The sequence below is a fragment of the Marmota monax genome, unplaced genomic scaffold (genome assembly GCF_021218885.2).
Source record: "Marmota monax isolate L192 unplaced genomic scaffold, Marmota_monax_Labrador192_F-V1.1 WCK01_AAM20220418_F8-fsc00098, whole genome shotgun sequence".
NCBI lineage: Eukaryota > Metazoa > Chordata > Mammalia > Rodentia > Sciuridae > Marmota > Marmota monax.
This window is the reverse complement of record NW_026694639.1, coordinates 4,628,873-4,648,706: the sequence shown is the minus strand read 5'-3', so window position 1 is coordinate 4,648,706 and position 19,834 is coordinate 4,628,873. Positions and strand designations below refer to the sequence as shown.

The 19,834-nt window shown below is 36.7% G+C and overlaps 2 protein-coding genes across 18 annotated transcripts in view; one reads left to right on the top strand and one right to left on the bottom strand.

Annotated features, from left to right (window-relative positions):
* Nucleotides 1-9,151, top strand: part of Cacnb2 (calcium voltage-gated channel auxiliary subunit beta 2) — a 372,470-nt gene extending 363,319 nt beyond the window's left edge. For all 13 annotated transcript variants that reach the window (XM_046423016.2, XM_046423018.2, XM_046423015.2 and 10 more), the window contains 4 exons: nucleotides 2,293-2,444; nucleotides 3,842-3,937; nucleotides 5,030-5,209; nucleotides 5,967-9,151. In XM_046423016.2, coding sequence (XP_046278972.1) covers nucleotides 2,293-2,444; nucleotides 3,842-3,937; nucleotides 5,030-5,209; nucleotides 5,967-6,461 — 923 coding nt within the window. In that variant the 3' untranslated portion in view covers nucleotides 6,462-9,151. The remainder of the gene's footprint in view (nucleotides 1-2,292; nucleotides 2,445-3,841; nucleotides 3,938-5,029; nucleotides 5,210-5,966) is intronic.
* Nucleotides 9,152-11,593: 2,442 nt separating this feature from the next.
* The window catches only part of Nsun6 (NOP2/Sun RNA methyltransferase 6), a 45,008-nt gene continuing 36,767 nt past the window's right edge, over nucleotides 11,594-19,834 (bottom strand). For 4 of the 5 annotated variants that reach the window (XM_046423002.2, XM_046423001.2, XM_046423000.2 and 1 more), the window contains 3 exons: nucleotides 16,405-16,553; nucleotides 12,912-13,037; nucleotides 11,594-11,841 (listed from right to left, as the gene is read on the bottom strand). In XM_046423002.2, coding sequence (XP_046278958.1) covers nucleotides 11,608-11,841; nucleotides 12,912-13,037; nucleotides 16,405-16,553 — 509 coding nt within the window. In that variant the 3' untranslated portion in view covers nucleotides 11,594-11,607. Of the gene's footprint in view, nucleotides 11,842-12,599; nucleotides 12,670-12,911; nucleotides 13,038-16,404; nucleotides 16,554-19,834 lie in introns of all 5 variants that reach the window. The other variant, XM_058572302.1, reaches the window with a different exon arrangement.

The following is a 19,834-nucleotide window of genomic DNA, read 5'->3' as shown; positions in this document are numbered from 1 at the left end:
CTATGTTGAAGAGTCAAATAAAAAGATGAATTGGATAAAGCCCTTCCTCCTAGGAGCTTAATGGCAATAAGGTAAACATAAGAGCTCAATGGAATAGAGGACAAAAGCCATAAGGGAAGGTTTTCTAAGAAGCTGGTCTGAGCTGAGACTTGAAGCATGGTACTTCAGTCAAGAAAAAAGGGAATGATGGCGATTTGGGACAGTGAGAGCTAACAAGAGGCTTCTGGAAAACATGTTTCACGGGGGGGGGGGGGGGGGGGGGGGCTGGGATTGTAGCTCAGTGGTAGAGTGCTCGCCTAGCATGTGTGAGACACTGGGTTCAATTCTCAGCATCACATATAAAGAAAGAAAAATAAAGGTCCATCAACAACTAAAATATACATATATATATATATATATAAACATGTTTCACTTTGGCTGAAGCAGCATATCATTCAAAGAATAGGCAAGGGTAAAATATTAAGGCGCTTAAGGTATTAGGGAACCATGTAGAGATTTGTGTCCATTCATTTAACAAATACTTGGGAACCAACCATGTGATAGGCATTATTCTAAGTGCCAGAGACACAGAAGGATACAAAATTCTTGGTCTTAGGGATTTTTGTCTCATGGGAGAGACAAGGTAAAAAACTTACAGACCATTCATTAGTCAATGGATGATGAGTCCTGAAGTAGTACCAGGCCAGGGAGTAGAGTAAGCTGAGAAGGAGGGTACAATTTTATAGTGTGAAGGCCTCACTGAGGAAGTGACGTTTTAGCAGAATGATGGATGTGGTACTTTAGCATGCCAGGAATACTTTTCTCAAGTAGCTGCAAAGCAAAAGACACTATTCCTGTTTCATTTATAGTTCGGCCCCTTCTTCCATCAACAACCATCCCTAGATATTTAGAAGCAAATCTCGAACATAATTTGCTGAGTTTCTTCATTTGTGCATTATAATTACTACTTGACTAAATCAGGATTCAAATGAAATCTATACATCATAGTTCACAGATCTCTTAAATCTCAGGTTTGCATACATCTTTTCCTTGTCACTTATTCTGTAAGGCACTGACAGTCCAAATTTTCCTAACTGTATTACACTGAGATAATTTATGTGAGTCTGTTTCTTACAAACTAGTTAATTTGGAAGTTCAATGTGTATTTTTTTTCTTTTAGCAAGACCTTATTATGGGCATTATGTCACCAAATATTATTTTAAAGCTAGTATGTTGAGCTCTGGTTCCTTAAAGAAGTTCAGGTAAATAAGAGGTCTCTATTTATAACACTGTGAGGTCAGATGATTAATGACTTGCTTTTCTGGAATAATATGCCAGTTAAAATTATTTCTAGGAATCTTCTGGTATGAATGCAGATGCATAAGAGGAATCAAAGGTATTCATAGGACCAAGTTTGCTGGCTTAAAGGAGTCTTATAAATTGATCTTCCAATAATTGCAGTGAAAACTACAAGTTATAATTTACAGGCCTATGCAGTCTAGCAGCTTCTGGCTAATTATTAAAATAAAACTTTAAAAAATTCAGTTACTTATTTATAATAGCTATATTTTAAGTGTCCTGCAGCTAGGCTACCATATTAGGCAGCATGGATAATATTTTCATCATCACAGGTTTTAGAATCTTTGGAGAGATCATAGAGTAGTAGATGAGCTGAATGCAATTTCTTGGAGTTCAAGTAGATCTTTTTTGTTTGTTTGTTTTATGGTGCTGGGATCGAATCCAGGGCCTCGTGCATGCAAGGCAGGCACTTTACCAACTGAACTATATCCCTAGCTTCTCAAGTAGATTTTTAGATGTTTGGTGATAGCTTAGGTTTTTGAGTGCTGCTTCTAATAGATAACTGCCCTTATAAAGCATGAATGTTGCAGGACCATTTCTTGTGTTTGGGGACAGTTTGTAATAGGTACCTTTCATGTGGTTCAGCTTGCTAATAAAATCTCAACAGCATGATCATAGGGGACACAAATGTACATAAGCTCATGCAATGACAGGAAAGTTGGCAATGGCTGCTAGGGTGAAGTGGTTAGAAATAAAGATATAATAGTTTTATGATTCCACAGAATGAAAAATGAGTCAGCAGAGAGCAAAAACATTTGGCTCTCAGTGTTATGCTGAAGGAAATTTTAGAAATTCTTAAGGTATTATAAAGAAATAGCTCTTTTCAAAAAATAACTGATCAAAATTGTGCTGCCTATAAACACAAACTGGCTGATCTGACCTTCCTTTTGAAGAAATAATGTAGCATTTAAAATGACATTTTTAAATAACTGAACTCTGCTTACCCTCTTACAGCGGAAGTTCAGAGTGAAATCGAAAGGATCTTTGAACTTGCAAGAACACTGCAACTGGTAGTTCTTGATGCGGATACTATTAATCATCCAGCTCAACTCAGTAAAACATCTTTGGCCCCTATCATAGTGTATGTAAAGATTTCGTCTCCTAAGGTAAGGAGGATTGCTGCTGTTAGTTCTATAACTAGATTTTACTAAAATGTGTTTTGTGTTTGCTTTCCAATTAGAACAGGCTATGCCTTTATGATGGGTGTGGAGGTTGAAAAAATATATTATCAGGAATTTTTATGATTGATATAAGCAAAACACCACTAGTGTAATGGGTTAAAGCAGTAATTCTTAAGTGTGGTCCATAGATCCCTGGTGGGTTGAGACACTTTCAGTGGATACATGAGGTAAACCTTAAATATATTTGCATAAACGATAAAAAGCAACTGTGGGTAAACAGCACCAACAGTCATTGTATTACCGTCATGCTATTATAGTTAAATTGTGGGTCTAGAGTCTGTGTAATGAAAATTAAGTATTTATGAGGACACTGCTGCTAGATTTTCTATAACCAGATTTTACTAAAATGTGTTTTATGTTTGCTTTCCAATTAGAACAGGCTATGCCAAAGTTAGCTACTCCCCCCGCCCCCCATGGAATACCGTTTGTACGTAGTCAGTATTTTCTTGAACATAATAAGCCAATCACTTCAAGGAGAACAACAGCATGTGTTACCAATGAGCATATAACATGTATCATGTTTTAATTCAATATGAATGTCAACAGTTTTGGGAAGATCTGATCAACTCAGTGAACCATTATTTTCCAAATGATGAGTAAATGATGTTACAAACATCCAAATTTTCAGACAGACCAGTGCAACTTAATGAGAGAGAAGTTCAGTGATATGGTTTCAGATAATACATATCAAGTAGTCTTTAAAGGCGAGACGACTTGTTGAATTTTAGCATCAAAGGATATCACCTATCTAAAAGGGTGCAACTAAAATGTTCCTCCTTTTACACTGTGTAGCAGGTTAAATTTTTCTTGCATATTTCAACCAAAATGATACATTGTAGAAGCATACAGAATAATTGTATTCTATGACAAAAACTATAGCTGTTTTAGGGGCTGTGGCTTAGTGGCAGAGCGCTTGCCTGGTATGTGTGAGGCACTGGGTTCGATCATTAGCACCACATATAAATGAACAGTCATTCTGTCCATCTGCAACTACAAAAAAAATTTAATTGTAGCTGTTTTATTATTTCCATTTCACATAAAAGCTCTTGGGGTTTTTTATTTTTTTAAAAAACCTGAAGAGGTCATGAAGCAAACAGTTTGAAAACTTAGGCTAGAAAGGACACAGTAAGCTCTATGCAAAGATGCAAATAAGATTTATGTTAGCATACTGACTTTGTAGAGATTTTGTCTTTTATAGCTCAATCTATTTATAAACATATGTGTTATATATAAAAAGGTCCCTAGATAAAGGAGTCACTAATGTACCTTGTAGTTTACCTGAGTGAAGAGATTCCTCTGTTGAAAACTTGTCTCTTTTACAGGTTTTACAAAGGTTAATAAAATCTCGAGGGAAATCCCAAGCTAAACACCTCAATGTCCAGATGGTAGCAGCAGATAAACTGGCTCAGTGCCCTCCAGTAAGTTTTGTCTGTATATGGGAGAATCTAGTTGAAGACATCAGACCTGGAATTTCATTGGAAAAGCAATAAATGCTTGTCAGGGAAGAGAATCCTAATTGTTTACAGTGGTATTGTCTCCAAAGAAAAACTGTCTGCTTCCTGGATCACATTTTGAACACATTAATAAGCCAGATAATGATCATGGCTTACAAAATCCTATGTGCATCTTTATGGTATACTCACTTAAATATCAACTACAAGACTGCAGCCTCATAGTTGATTTGTAAGACGGATCTCTTTGGGGTTGGTGTATTATTTGCTTCTGATCACAGAAGGGAGCGATCAGAAGCAAATAAAGGGAGCCAGTTGTCTACTCTTAATTGTCCAAGGAAGTTTTAGTACTGTGACCAAAATACCTAAAAATCACAACTTAAGGTAAAATTTATTTTGGTTCAAGGTTCAGAAGGTTAGTCCATGGTGAGCCAACTATTTCTTTGGGCTGGAGATTCAAATTATTAATCCATTAAGTGGATAATTTGCCTTGGAACTATTAAAGTTCTTCTAGTTCCTTCTACCCGCCCCATTAAGTGCTGCTATAAAAGTTATCAAGTTGATTTGAAGTATGTTAAAATTAACAACAAACATTTTTAAAAACCTTTAACAGTCAGGCATGTATTTTCTAACAAACTACTATGAAGTTTGAATCATGCCAATTTGTGAGTGCTTCAGCAGCTTTTGTCAAATTTCACATCCTGATATTACCTCATTAACTTCTAAATTAAACCTTTCTGCAGTCACTATGTCAAAAACAGGCTTCTTCCTATACTGTTCAGATTTTTATTCTTTCTCATATCTCCTATCATAGTTCACTGTTTTTCATTATTGATAAACCTTACTGTTATACCCTTACCAACTATTATGACACCTGTTCACTTAGTGTTTTACACAAGGATTTGAGGTGCCACATTTCTGTTGGCTGTCTTAGCTTATAAAAGAACACATAAGCAAATCAAGTGGTGCAGGTTTATCAGTCTCTTCCTCCCTAGTAGGTGGAGGGTGGTGGGAACTCTGTCCTGGGCTAGTGTGTTATTTACATATTTGCCTCCCCAGGAGTTGTTTGATGTGATCCTGGATGAGAACCAGCTTGAAGATGCTTGTGAGCACCTTGCAGACTATCTGGAGGCCTACTGGAAGGCCACTCATCCTCCCAGCAGCAACCTCCCCAACCCTCTCCTTAGCCGTACCTTAGCCACTTCAACTCTGAGCCCCACCCTAGCCTCTAACTCACAGGTAAGGGGAGTTATCTTGTATGGAGACAGTGGGATGCCGAAGGTGACACCACTGTGACCCAAACCCAGATAGCACTGCCTGCTGTCGTGTACTAATGCTATCCTAACTAAGACAAGAAGTGTGAGTCACTTGGATTCTCAAGTTCACCAAGTTGTATACCTGAAGAGAAGCACTATGAACACAACATATACAGACTTTAAAACTAACTGCATGATCCTAAAAGACCACCTGGACAACCCTGGGCAAGTTCCTTAACTGCTCTTGCCTCAGTGGACTTGGAATTATAATGGCAAGTGAACATATCTTTCCCCCACCCCCCCGGAGATTTAGTACAACCATCCTAGAACTAAGGTAAAGAGTATCTATGCAGGCATGTCCCATTTGAGCATTTCATAATTATTTTTTTTCTTAATCCACTCACATGTACTCCAACAGAGGCTGTGAAGTATATACCCACATATAGAAAAACCTCAGACCTGCACCTGCATTGGAACTACAATATATAAAAACTTTCTCCCTCCTTCAATTAGTCATTAAAATAATAAAAAAAAAGGTTAGTATGTTTGCTTTTCCACACACAATAAAGTCCAGTTTAATATAGTACAAACCTTATCAGTGACACTATCAAAGGAACTAAGTAACTTGACCTAGGTTAAACATTTCAGATATGTAAAAAGAACTACACCTGAATGGCCTTGCATCTTAGTTCTTTACACACTCACCTTGGTTAATGTCTGCATGTTCCCTTCACTGCCAGGGTTCTCAAGGTGATCAGAGGACTGATCGCTCAGCTCCTGCCCATTCTGCTTCCCAAGCTGAAGAAGAACCTTGTTTGGAACCAGTCAAGAAATCCCAGCATCGTTCTTCCTCCTCTGCCACACACCACAACCATCGCAGTGGTACAAGTCGAGGGCTCTCCAGGCAAGAGACTTTTGACTCTGAAACCCAGGAGAGTCGAGACTCTGCCTATGTGGAGCCAAAGGAAGATTATTCCCATGAACATGTGGACCACTATGCCCCACATCGTGACCATAACCACAGAGATGAGATCCATGGGAGCAGTGACCACAGACATAGGGAGTCTCGGCACCGTTCGAGGGACACAGACCGAGAGCAGGACCACAATGAGTGCAACAAACAACGAAGCCGTCATAAATCCAAGGATCGCTACTGTGACAAGGATGGAGAAGTAATATCCAAAAAGCGGAATGATGCTGGGGAATGGAATAGGGATGTTTACATCCGCCAATGACTTTTGCCCTTTGTCTCCCCCTCCCTCAAGTCCCCTCAAACAAAATCTTTGGGGTCTACATTGCAATCACATGTGATCTGTCTTGTATATTTTGTATTGCTGTTGCTTAAATAGCAATAGCATGAAATAGAGTATTAATATCCATTCTTTTCTTTTGGAAGTGCTATATAAACTGGCCTGGTACAGCAGTTGTTCTCTGGTTGTATACTAGACTCTTCAAAACCTGTTTGGGGTAGCTGCCACATGAACAAAATTTTTGCCGTCCAGACGACATTGGTGTTTTAAGAAATGTAGCTGATGTACATCCAGCAAGCCAGATGCAGCACAGATTAAAAAGTGGAATTTCTTGGTTCTCCAGATTTTTAATACCCAGATACCTGATGGGCATATTCATTCATTCATGGACCACTGTTTCTTGCTTGTACCTCTGGCTGACTAAATTTGGGGACAGATTCAGTCTTGCCTTATACAAAGGGGATCATAAAGTTAGATTCTATTTTCTATGTACTAGTACTGTGTACTGTATAGACAGTTTGTAAATGTTATTTCTGCAAACACCTTATTATATATAATATATATATATATCAGTTTGATCACACTATTTTAGAGTCTTAATGCCAAGTCAGCAGATTTGCTTTATGAATTACAGGGATTAGAAATGCCCACATTCAGGAAATTTGTAATAATGTTGTCTAGACACCTCTCCCCATTCTAAAAGAAAGTCTGTATATAATGTAAATATGTGTGATTGCTTGACTTAAAAAGGTTTGATTTCTGAATGTTCTACCATCCTTGTAAGTTTATAATTTTAATCATAAATTATGGTAAATATAACCAAACTCCAGAGATTGTTCTACTCCATACAGTTCACCCAGATTGTGACAAACACATACTTAGGAGCTAGTCATGGCACTGGAGTATGAGAGCCGGAACCCGCTGTGTGCATGTGTCTGTACGTAAGAATGTGCACGAGTGACTGAGATGATTGAGATGCTGAAGACTAATGAAGAAACTATAGTCTGCTATCTAGAATTCTCACCTGGCTTTGTACTTAATCGTGCTATATGTTGCTTTAATAATCCATTGAGAAGTCAGGGAAGGTGAGGAAGCTTGCTGCCAAAGGTAACTAGGAAAGCATTCATCTGCTGGCTCCTTATTTTTGCTCCTAGAGAGTAAAAATACAGGCAACTTTTACTGTGAGTGTTTCACTGGAAATATCCAATCTTTGTGTGTTAGAGTATTTGTTTTAGTAAGAAATGTTTACACAGCTTGTGGAAGTATTTCATAGTAAAATAAATTTTTATAACTTCTCCCACTTCATTTTCTAACCTTGCCTATTAATCTTGTTGTTTATCTCCTAGTTACCTACCGTTCCTCCCACCACCAACTTGAATAGTTTCACTGTCCGTCAGAACCCAGAAGTGCTTCTTATAACCAAAGTTTCTGCTCTTCAGAAGTTATCAGGGCAAAATGGGGTGACTTGAAGTGAATGAAATATTAATATTTTCATACATCTAATCTGAAGGGGAATCTAGAAGACACTATCTCCATGCCTCAATTATACTGCTGTAGGAGCTTCCAATGGTATTTTGCTAATGCTAAAAAATTCTGTTTCTCAATTGTTAAGACAGTATTAGGTGTGCAAATACCTAGCACTTGAAGCTTGTCCCAGGAAATGCCTATCTATATTGCCTAACTTCAGATCTGTACATTAATTTATTTAACAATAATAATTATAGTAATTTATTTTTTGTTTTGCTTTCTTAATTATTCCAAGTTCTTGCCAAATATTCTTGGGCATTATTTCCCCTACACCCAAGAATACTGGAGTTTTAAAACTGTTTTATCATCTAAGTGAAAAATTTCTTTCAGAATTAGTCTTCTGTACTGCTTATAAAAATTTACAGAATATAGTCATTAGTTTTGACATAACTTTACATGATTAAAAAAATATATTCCAATTTAAATTTCTTTTAAAACACACACTAAGATATTAATTACCAATCCATTCCTTTCTTACATGTTAGTTCATCCCAATTAACGACTTTGGAATTCTGAAATTCTTGAAGTATAACTGGCATTTACCTTTCCTGCTGCTATCAATAGTGCTAATAGATTTCATCTTTTTAATTTTGTCCCCGATTCTTAGTTTCTCACTTGACTGTGGAACACATTAGTATAAATTAGAGTATTCCTTAAATAAAAATATTGAAGAATCTGATAGAGCATTTATGTGAAAACTGTATAGTGGGCATATGCATAAATGTGTGTAGCACATCTATAAATGAAGAAATAATCACAAGGACAATGGGATATTTACTGACTTGTGGAATGTAAAATTAGTCTTCACACAGCAGAGGCTTAATCTTAACCTATACATTTATACAACCATGATTTTTGTAGTCAACCTAGAAAATGCTGGAAATGTTCTTTACTGGTCTTTGTCATACCCATTTCGATTTTTTCCTATGCTTTTCTCTACTGCTTATTTAAGTTACTGTTACAAAAAGGTGCTGCTAAATGTAGGATGTCTTAGTCATACTGTACTTTGGGACAATGCCACATTTTAACATGGTCTGCTATGCATTCCTGTTAAACAAACATGCACTGTCAGCTACAATGAACTGTTCAACAAACCTGGTTTAAAGTCATTCATATAAAACAAATAAAGAGCTGGCTTCTGCACTGTTTATTAGTAGTAGTATTAATTGCCAATTTTAGGAATGATTTTAAGAACTTGTTACATATTCAACAACCCTTCCCATGGTGGAGCATCTTCCTTAGGAGCACTGCTAACTACTTGGTGTTCCTTTATCCATTATGCTGGATTAAAAAAAAAAATTAAGGTATGTAAAGGATTTGTTAAGATATGAGCTATAACAGTGATCTTCCTCCTGCCTTAATATGTGCAATGATTTGGGGATTACGTTTTAAGAAGAAGATCCATCTTTATGATGTATTTCATTTCTCATCCTTTTTCTTTTGCTCAGTGATGTATTGCTACTAGTCTTAGATGCTCTGCTCTTATTAAAACAGGAGTTGCACTGCTAGAGAAAACACTTTAATTTCTGCCAAAATTTATTTTTAACTATTTGTACTTCATTTTGTGATTTAAAGTAAAATATGATAGGATTTAAAGTAATATACTATTGAATTCAAGTATTTTTAAAAATATATTAAAAGATACATTCTATCCTACATTTCTGATTTTCCTTACATTTTTGTGTTCTTTAAAATTGAACAGTTAAATTTTCCAATTTGTAATTATTTGAAGGAAAAACACCCACTGAAAATCACCTAGGTTAAAGGAAAACTTTCAACAATATTATTTGTTCTTACTGCTTTAAATATACAAATATCTATTCTATTTCACCGGCATTAGTTATATTTTGAGAGTTACTGGTATTGATCCAAAGTTCATACAAGTTTGTTGCCACACTGCTCTTCTACCATGACCATCCCAGCTAAGGCTTTTCAGACAGCATGAAAGGAAATATTTAAAATGTGAGGGAGCATGTGGAGCCCTGTTACAGAAGTATCACAAGAAATAATGTTTTTTAAAATAACATCTACTAGACACTAGGCCAAATGAGGAGTGTGCAGGGGTCACATATTTTAATCCTATAAAGCTTGAAATAAATTGTTTCTCAGTAAACATCTATTAACTATCTACTCTGAAGCAATGACCCAATTAAAAAAAAAAGGGGGGGTCTCCATTTTCAACATGTTTTCCAAGCATGGGAGTGGGGCTCAGGACAGGGCTGGTAAGCAAAAGTACTAGGTGCCATGACAGCATAAGATATGGGTACCAGAGATATACACAAAGAGAACTCAGAAGAGTGTGACCAAGAAAGATTTGTTCAAGGAAGAGACCTTACTACCTACCTGATCCAAGAGACCTTGCAATCATTATGGATACAATAAGCAGTTATGAGAAATTCCTAAAGGAACTGATGAGGGAAAAAACGAATCAAATATTAGGGAATTGTTTCCAATAGTTCCTTTCTTATACCCAAGGCCCAGTAACATTTTGAGAGATTTGAATGAAAGCTAACAAAACAGTCTGATGTATTTAACAAATAAGACAGCCTTTAAACTCTGGTTGGGTCTTGAGTATTTACAGAGTTTATCTAAAAACTGGGTAAAGGGATATAACTCCATTGGTACAGTGCTTGCCCTGCATGCACCAGGCCCTGGGTTCAATCCCCAGCACCCCACCCCCCAAAACACATACAAAAACACCTGGGTAGAATGAAGCAAGCCTTTTTTTTTTTTTTTTTTTTAAGAAGTAGATACTCTGGCCACCACAGTAGTATGTTTGGTCATTTTTGCAGTTTGAATGGTGATCTTATTTTTTGCATGAATTCAGGTTTTATAGGAAGTGTTCTTTTTTTGTCTTGATCAGTCAAAAACATAGTTGTCCTGTGAAACTGGTTATGTTCAATAGAACAAGATCCAGCTGTGACAACCTGTTATCAGAAGCTGGTTTTCTCATTCTTACCAAGCACTTTCTAAAAACTTGTACAATGTGGTCCAACAGATGATAAAGGTACCCAGAATGTGGAATGTTCTCATTTATTTTACCCATAAAGAAAATACTCATTTTACTTTTTTGTTTAAAGACTATCATTTAGAAAAGGCCAAACTTCATTTAAAAGACGATTTACCAAATAATAAGCAGAAAAAGTAAGATAAAATACTTCCCTTGGTTCTTGGCACATGGTAAATGTTGTATGTCCCAGGCCCTGAATTAAGGAAACAACTACTTAGGATCCTGGGAACAGAAAACTTTTTAAATAACCACATTAAATATTGCTAATTTTATTCCACTGGTTTGGTCCACTTTTTTCATAATAAATATAACTGATATTCTTTATAAATTAAGACCCTACATGAAAATGTTCCAGACATCCATAGCTCCTTTTATTTATATTCTACTGAATACATAGAGAAAAAATTATTTTATAAACTCAGAATATAATTTCAGCCTCCCCTCCCCAAACACACATACTTTCTCTTTTTCAGATCTCTGGTTAAACTACTGGCAGCTTTCTCTGTTACCATAGCTACCAGGACATCATTCAGTTGGCTTGACAACAATTTAAGGGGAAAAAAAAAAAAAAACAATAACAAATGTTTGGAATTTTTATTTCTGAGGATCCTTTTCCAATGTGCTTTTGCATTTTTGAAATTTTGCAATAAAAAATCCTATACAATCCTTATTTGCCAGCCAAATCATGTCTTCTATGCTGGCATCTCTGAGAGAATCAATGTCAGTGTCCTGTAATGGCACAACGGATGGATCAAATCGCTGCAGCTGTTTCAATTGTTCAAATGATAGGCCAGCTCCCACCATTCCTTCTCCTCCAATTTGTGGTTCCTGTTGGGAGCAAATAAATGTGGACGAATGCCCTGTAATTAGTAAGCAGGGCTGGTACAATTTAAGGTAGAAGATAAATCAAGTTGAACCTACCACATCTTCCAAGAACAGAAAAGTGAGTAAATACCTTTCACTTTTATGGAATGTAAATTTTGTTTTCTGTATATAGTACGTGGGAAAGAGCATCCAACATGTCCTACATGCTTATCAATTACCATGAAATTACAAAAAGCCTACACTTCACAGAACCATAAAACTGCATGCAGCTCTGTCCCATTTACTCAGTTCTGAAACTGAATAGAGGTAGCATTGTGTCCTGCATAAAGTGGCCACTCAATAAATGGAATACTATTATCAATAAAGCAATAGATAAAAATCAGCTTTACTATCTCTAAACCTTGGAGCATTTAAAAATTAAACATTTTTCATACAATAAATTATAAAGAAGCAATAATACTGAACGACTTTTTTTTTTCTCTCTCTTGGTTGCTCTTTTGATATCCCTCAGTAAAGTCAGTTTGGGCTATGATTTGACATGAGAAAAAATGCTCTCAATGAATTTCATAACAAAAATATAGGACTGGAAAGGGGGGAAAGCTTTTTTGGAAACAAAGTGCCAAGTAAAATAGAACAACACCTATCAGTAGAATAAACATGTAACAAAAATTACACCCAAACTCTGTGCCATTTTAAGACATGACAAAGTAAAAAGCCAGGGAAGAGGGCTGGGGATGTGGCACAAGTGGTAGTGCGCTCACCTGGCATGTGCGGGGCGCTGGGTTCGATCCTCAGCACCACATACAAATAAAATAAAGATATAGTGTCCACCTAAAAAAAAAACCCAAAAATAAATAGTCAAAAAAAAAAAAAAAAAAAAGCCAGGGAAGAACTTTCATCAGGACAAGGAAATTCCTTACAGAGTATCTAAAATGGACCTAAATAGAGACATTCTTGTTTATGATGATATTTGAGTCAGAGTTTTACTTGACATGTTTCCTCATACGACACACTGTACTTCATTTTCTGTGATTCATGAGATTACAGAGAGAATAAAATGAAATTACTCTTACCTGGGGTTGAAGCTGAAGGCAAGGAAACGTTGTGAGGGCCCAGGCAACTTGTTCTTCATTTTCTGCCAATGTTATAGTGCATGTGCTATAAACTAGCACACCCCCTGGCTTCAACAACTGAACTGCCTAAAGAAATCTATGGTCAGACCAGGCATACCACCAAACCACAGAAATAGTTGAAAAGATTATATAGCCTTAAGGTACAATATTTTTCAAGTATTGGGGAGAATTAAAATTACGTTCCCTATGGCATATTATTAAGCATGAAATACTTTTATTCCAGTCTAGATGAATTACTTTGGAGCTCCCATACCCCATATGGACCAACACTCTCACTTTCATGTCTTTAGATACCAATTATAGGTCAAACACTCCCAAAATTGCACAAATTGACATTTTTAGACCAAAATTTCTTCCTGCGTTTTGTACTCATATACTCAGCTGCCTCCTTGGAGTTACTACTATCAAACCTGACATGTCCTGAAATGAACTGTTATCTACCCTCTGAAACCTACTAGAAAGTCTTTCCATCCTTCCAAGATAGTTCAGGCCCCAACCTTAGATTATCCTTTATACCTCTGTCATGTTCATCATCCATCAGCAAACCCTACTGGTATGCTTTTAAAATATCTAGAATTTGGCCACTTCAATACTTCCCCTGCTGTCATTCTGGCCCAACCTTCTTTATCTCTTGCTTGCATCACAGCTATAGTCTCCTAGTTCAACTACTTGCTTCCTTCCCTGCTCTCCTACCATCTATTCTCATTATCACAACATCCCTTCTAAACTTGTCACCTTGCAGCCTAAATCTTTCCAATGTCCTCCATTATCACTTAAGAATCAAAGTCAAATTCAAGGAGGCCTTCAAGGCCCTACACAGACAACAATTTTATTTTGAGACAGGGTCTTGCTGAGTGGCTCAGAACCTCTCAAGTGCTGAGGTCTCTTGTTGTCTTTCTGATGCCCCCTAGGTACACCTCTCACCCTTGTTCACTCTGCTTCAGAAACTGTGGCCTCCTGCTGTTCCTGGAACATGCAAGGGCGACTCCCACTTCAGGATCTCTGCACCAGGTAGGAAAGCTCTCCTAATTCTCAGATTGCTTATTCCTTTACAATCTTATCTTAGTTTACATGTCACCTCGTCAGCAAAGCTCTTCTTGACCACCCCACATAAAATCCCAAATATTACAATCTAGCATCTCTCCCACCTTACTTTCCTTATTACTCTGTGCCAGTTTGCTCCATAATGCCATAGCATTACTGTCTTATAATATAATAAACTTATTTCCTTCTCCAGTTAGAATAGAAACCCCAGAAAATAAGGGCGTGGTTTAGTGAAACTTTTCTACTGTATCATCAACATCTACAATAGCATCTTGCATATAATAGGTGCTCAGTAAATATCTGTCAAATAAATCAAGAAATAAGGTTATGCTAAAGTGAATTTGTCTAAAGTTTATCTTTTCAGATTTTATTTTAAAAACTTTTTGCAAAAACCGTTTTTAAAAGCACAGAACATTGCCAGGCCTGGTGGCATAGGCTTGTAATCCCAGCAGCTCAGGGAAGCTGAGGCAGGAGCATCATGAATTCAAAACCAGCCTCAGCACTTAAGAGAGGTTCAGAGCCACTCAGCAAGACCCTGTCTCTAAAATAAAATACTAAAAAGGTGTGGGGAGCTAATTCAGTGGTTTAAGCGCCTGAGTTCAATCCCCAGTACAAAAAACAAACAAACAAAAAAAAACCCAGAACACACAACACACTCACAGGACATATATTATTGTTTTCTTCACTGGAAAATTTAAACTTTATCACTCTGTGCCAGGTATTATGTGAAATACTTTAAACAGATTTTCTCGTTAAAACCTATAACAACCAAATTGTGCTGCGTTATGTAAGCTTTTTCTGTTTTAAAGCCAAGGATGTCGTCTCTGAAATAGTTATCTAATCCACAAAGAGTGCTACATTGGTGTGTGAAGTGATTAATATAAATGAACTCAAAGACAACTTGAGACTGAATAATCACTATTTCCATTATTGCTGTGGTCTATGTATTATAGTTAGAGGGCTGAGAGGAAATAATGAAGTCATCTTTGATCAAATGTTGTCTATACTTTGTAAAAATCCATTAAGCCATTTTTCCAAGAATGACAAATCCTCAAATAGTCTACCTAGGCTTCTTTTGAAACACATTGGAGATCAGTTAAGTTTGCACTTCTTATGGTCTTTCTACATTTTACACTGGAGACTGTCCTTCCCATTTTAAATTAATGCATTTGCCCCTGTTAGACTTCCTGCTTTTTGTATGCTAAAAATGACCCAGGCTATGAAAAGAATAATTTACATCAGATTCTTCACATCAATAGGTAACTACGTGTGAAATATTAGTAAGTATAGGAACAACTCAGCAAAAAAAATTTTTTTTTCCCAAAGATGCATCAGGATGTTTGGAATTCACTGATGTCTCAGCAAAGAAACTGCCTATGTATTTAAAAGATGAGTCAACATAAAAGAGAGCCCTATATTTAAAATGAGCTCTTTTCAGTCTTTGCCTTATACATAGTAAAATATACATAAAATTGACCCTTTTAACCATTTTTACATATATGAATCAATGGCATTAAGAACATTTGTACAGCCATCACTACTATTCATCTTTATAACTTTTGTCATCATCCCAAACAGAAATTCTATAACCATTAGACCGTATCTCCCCATCCTCCCACTGTCTTACTCCCTGATCAACTTTACTTTGTTTTTTTAGATCTACTTATTCTAATGCCCTAATATAAGCAGAATCATGCAAAATTTTCTCTTTTGTGTCTGGCTTATTTTACTTAGCATAATGTCATCAAGGTCCAAACTTACTACAGCATATATCAGAATTTCACTCTTTGTTAAGGCTGAATAATATTCAACATACAGGTATACCAAATTTTTATTTGCTTATGACTCTTGAGTGGTTTCCACATTTGGGGTTGGGGGTGGGGGAGGGACCAGAGATTGAATTCAGGGGCACTATACCACTGAGCCACATCCCCAGCCCTATTTTGTACTTTATTTAGAGTTGCTTAGTGCCTCGCTGTTGCTGAGGCTGGCTTTGAACTCATAATCCTCCTGTCTCAGCCTCCCAAACCACTGGGATTACAGGTGTGCGCCACTGCATCCAGCTTGTTTCCACTTTTTGATTACAGTGAAAACTGCTGCTATAAACATTTTTCCTGGGCTGGGGATGTGGCTCAAGCGGTAATGCGCTCGCCTGGCATGCGCGGGTCGCTGGGTTCGATCCTCAGCACCACATAAAAATAAAATAAAGATGTTGTGTCCACCGAAAACTAAAAAATAAACATTAAAAAATTCTCTCTCTCTCTCTCTCTCTCCCTCCCTCCCTCTTAAAAAAAATTATTAAAAAAAAAAAAAAAAAACATTTTCCTAATGCTTTCAATGTCTAACTAGTAATGTTCAACTTCCTTCACAGCAAAGGAGCATAACATACCACAGAAAAGAGTTTTCGCTGTAGCGGTTGATACGATGTTACTTCCTTCAAAGTCCAAGTACAAGCCATGTTTGGTCTCTGTCCCATTCCACTACAGGGTGCATCAAGGAGAATTCGGTCAAAAGATTCTGGTAAGAATGGAGGTGCTCCTACAGAGAGGATTGTAAATGTTACTTGTTATCTTCTATATTGATCTCAATAGAAACTCTTTAAGATAGAAGTGATGATCAGGAATTTACAAATTATAACCTAGAAGAAAAAAATACTGGAAACAATTTCTCCCTTTAATCAAGTACCTGGTTAACCTACTACTTCTATTTAATGTAGATTTGACTTTGTACAAAGGTTAAAAACGTAGTTATTATAGTGTCTAATTATTCTGTTAATATCATATAGATCTAGGTTTAATCAAATGATACCCCATACCCTAACATTAGAAGCCACTATTTATTAAACCTAGGACTTGGAATTAATTCTGTAAACTGACAGTTCTTTTGCTAATTCCTAGAGCAGACAGCTCCAGAAGAAAAGAGAGCCTGGTGGGTTGTAGTCAAACATCCTGGTTCTAGTTCTGTAGTTCTTTGGCCTCCTTGTGTCTGTGGCCATCAGTATGGCTAAGATCTAGGATGAGTCATTACCCTCCTTGGATTCATCAAGGTTCCCTTTGCATTCACTTGAATAACTTTTCCATTCCAATTTCTGATCTATTTACTATTACTGGAGAAAGTCTTTAACAAATATAAAAGCAGACCATTTTATTTACCTACCTGCTACTGATTGCTTTAGTTACAGCTAGTTGATCCTACAGGACCCACAGTAATATTCTAAATCTCACTCTCTGCTTTTCTGATTGCAAAGCTCTATTAGACACAAACAATTATCAATTTAATTCATTTCCATCTACTACTACCTCTTGCTTTCTTACCTATTGTCTTAGTAGAAATTCTGTTCAAAGAAATTTTTCTTTGGGATTTTTGACACATATTGGTAAAATCCTCTGGAAAGATTATACTACTTACATTTTCATTATCATGAATGTATTTGTTTCCCAAAATCCCCAAACGTGATTTTTACTTTATTGGTCATTTGTGACCTTTTTGTGTGTGTGTGTGGGTGGGGGGTACCCTTTGCTTACTCTTTATCTATTGAGACTATCTTTTTCTCATTGGTTAGAGTAGTTCTTTGTACATTAAGACTATTAATATTTCTTCTATTAAATATTTTATAATTTTTTTCACAATCTGTTACATTAGTCAGCTTATATATATAAATGCTGGGTAGTAAATGTGTCTTCATCATTGTGTTGTATTGCTGCTTTCATGTTTTAAAATAATCTCCATTATAAAATCATATAAATACACCAAGAGATATTTGACGTATTTCTGCTCTGCTCCAGCAAATATTAAGAAATTTTTAGGGGCTGGGGATGTGGCTCAAGCGGTAGCACGCTCGCCTGGCATGCATGCGGCCCAGGTTTGATCCTCAGCACCACATACAAATGTTGTATCCGCCGAAAAACTAAAAAATAAATATTAAAAAAAAATTCTCTCTATTAAAAAAAATTTTTAGACAATTATGACTGAATTTTTTTCCATCAAATATGAATAGTTTTCAATATATACATCCAAAGAGATGAACTCTCAGTAGGAAAAATGAAAAAAAGATCCACAGCAAAACATATTAATGCTAAAGAACTACACTAAGATTAACAGCTGATTCCTCATCAGGGACAACCAAGGTCAAAAGACGCAAAGATGACAAATTCAAAGTGCAGAAAGAAAATATCCTCAGGTGACCAAATACCTTATGTTTTACACAATTATTTTTTAAATAATGGTGTAATAGAGATATTTCCAGGAAAAAAAAAAATGTTATTTGTTGGTGGCACCACTATCTGTTAAGAAATACTCATGGAAGTTCTTCACACTAAAAGCAAGTGACATCATAAGTAATATGGATGCAAGGCTGGATGTCAGCAAGATGGTGGAATAAGGCTTTAGTGCACTTATGCCCATACCTTGAAACATCAATTTGAACAATTATTCACCAGAAAATACCTTTACAAAAGAAAAGCAAGCAGGTGAGAGATTATAGTACCTGTGTATAGTACAGAAATAAGACTCACTTATAAGAAGGTAGGAAGGACAATTTTACATTACTCACATTGCCTCTCCTTCAACTCCAGGCAGCACAATCTAGAGAGAAACATCCTTTGCTTGGAAGAAGGAGGGCAGTAAGCCAATAGCATTTCGCCTCAGATTTCAATAAACAGGCCCACCCCAGGAACATCTAGAAGGAGCAGACCCCAATAGCACCATCCCCCAGGCCAGCCTATGTGGTCCCACACTTCAAACTTGCTCCAATATACTCCAGTGCTGTATTAGAAACCAGACGCTAGGAATATCCCTGAGGATCCAGGTTCTCAGGCAAACACTCAAGGATCCAGCCACTAAAAGAGGACCTATACACCTAGACTCCAGGCAGCCTCGGGGATCACAGTAACCTATAGTTCTAGGTACAAACAGGGCAAATACCCTAATCCCAGGTGCCAGATTGGCACCCACAAATGCAAGATCCATACCTGTCACAATACCTACTATATTAGAACCAGGGTCCAGGCCTGTTCTAGAAGATTCTGAATTTAAGCTGGCCCCAATAAACACTGCAGCCAGGCTGGACCCCATGGACTAAGCTTCCAGGAACATTCATAAAGACCCAAGTTCCAGGCCAACCTCTCAGACACAGGATCCAGGTCCAATCCTAAAGACAGAGAGCATGGGCCTGACTCATTACTAGGCCAGACCCTATAATCTAAGCTCCAATCCTATTCCAGTACACCTAGCCCCATAACTATATCAGCAACTAGTTGGTGCCTGAATACTCAAGCTCAAAGTCTATCACAGTGCCAGGAATGTGGCTCAGTAGTTGAGTGCCCCTGAATTCAATCCCCAGTACCACCACCATCACCACCACCACCAACAACAACAACAAAAACCAAACAAACAAACAAAAAACAGAAAATCAAATTCTGGAGCTAAAAAATACAACGAACAAAAGGAAAAATGATATAATCAAAAGTGGGAACTGATCAAGCAGAAGAAAGAATGTGTGAACTCAAAAAAGAAATATTTAAATATATAAAGTCAGGGGGGAAAAGAATGCAAGGAATGAAGAAATCTTACAGAACATTCAGCAAAGCCCCCAAATATCACATTTTCTAATTATAGCAGTTCTAGAAGGAAAAGAGACAAAAATGTTAGAAAGTTTATTAAAAAAAAATAAAAAAATTTCCAAATTGGGAGGAAAACATAAAAGGTACAGGAAGGTCAAGGTATACCAATCAAATTCAATCCAAACAAAACAACACTAAGACATACAATTTATCAAAAACACAAGACAAAGAGATCATCTTGAAAGCAGCAAAAGAAGC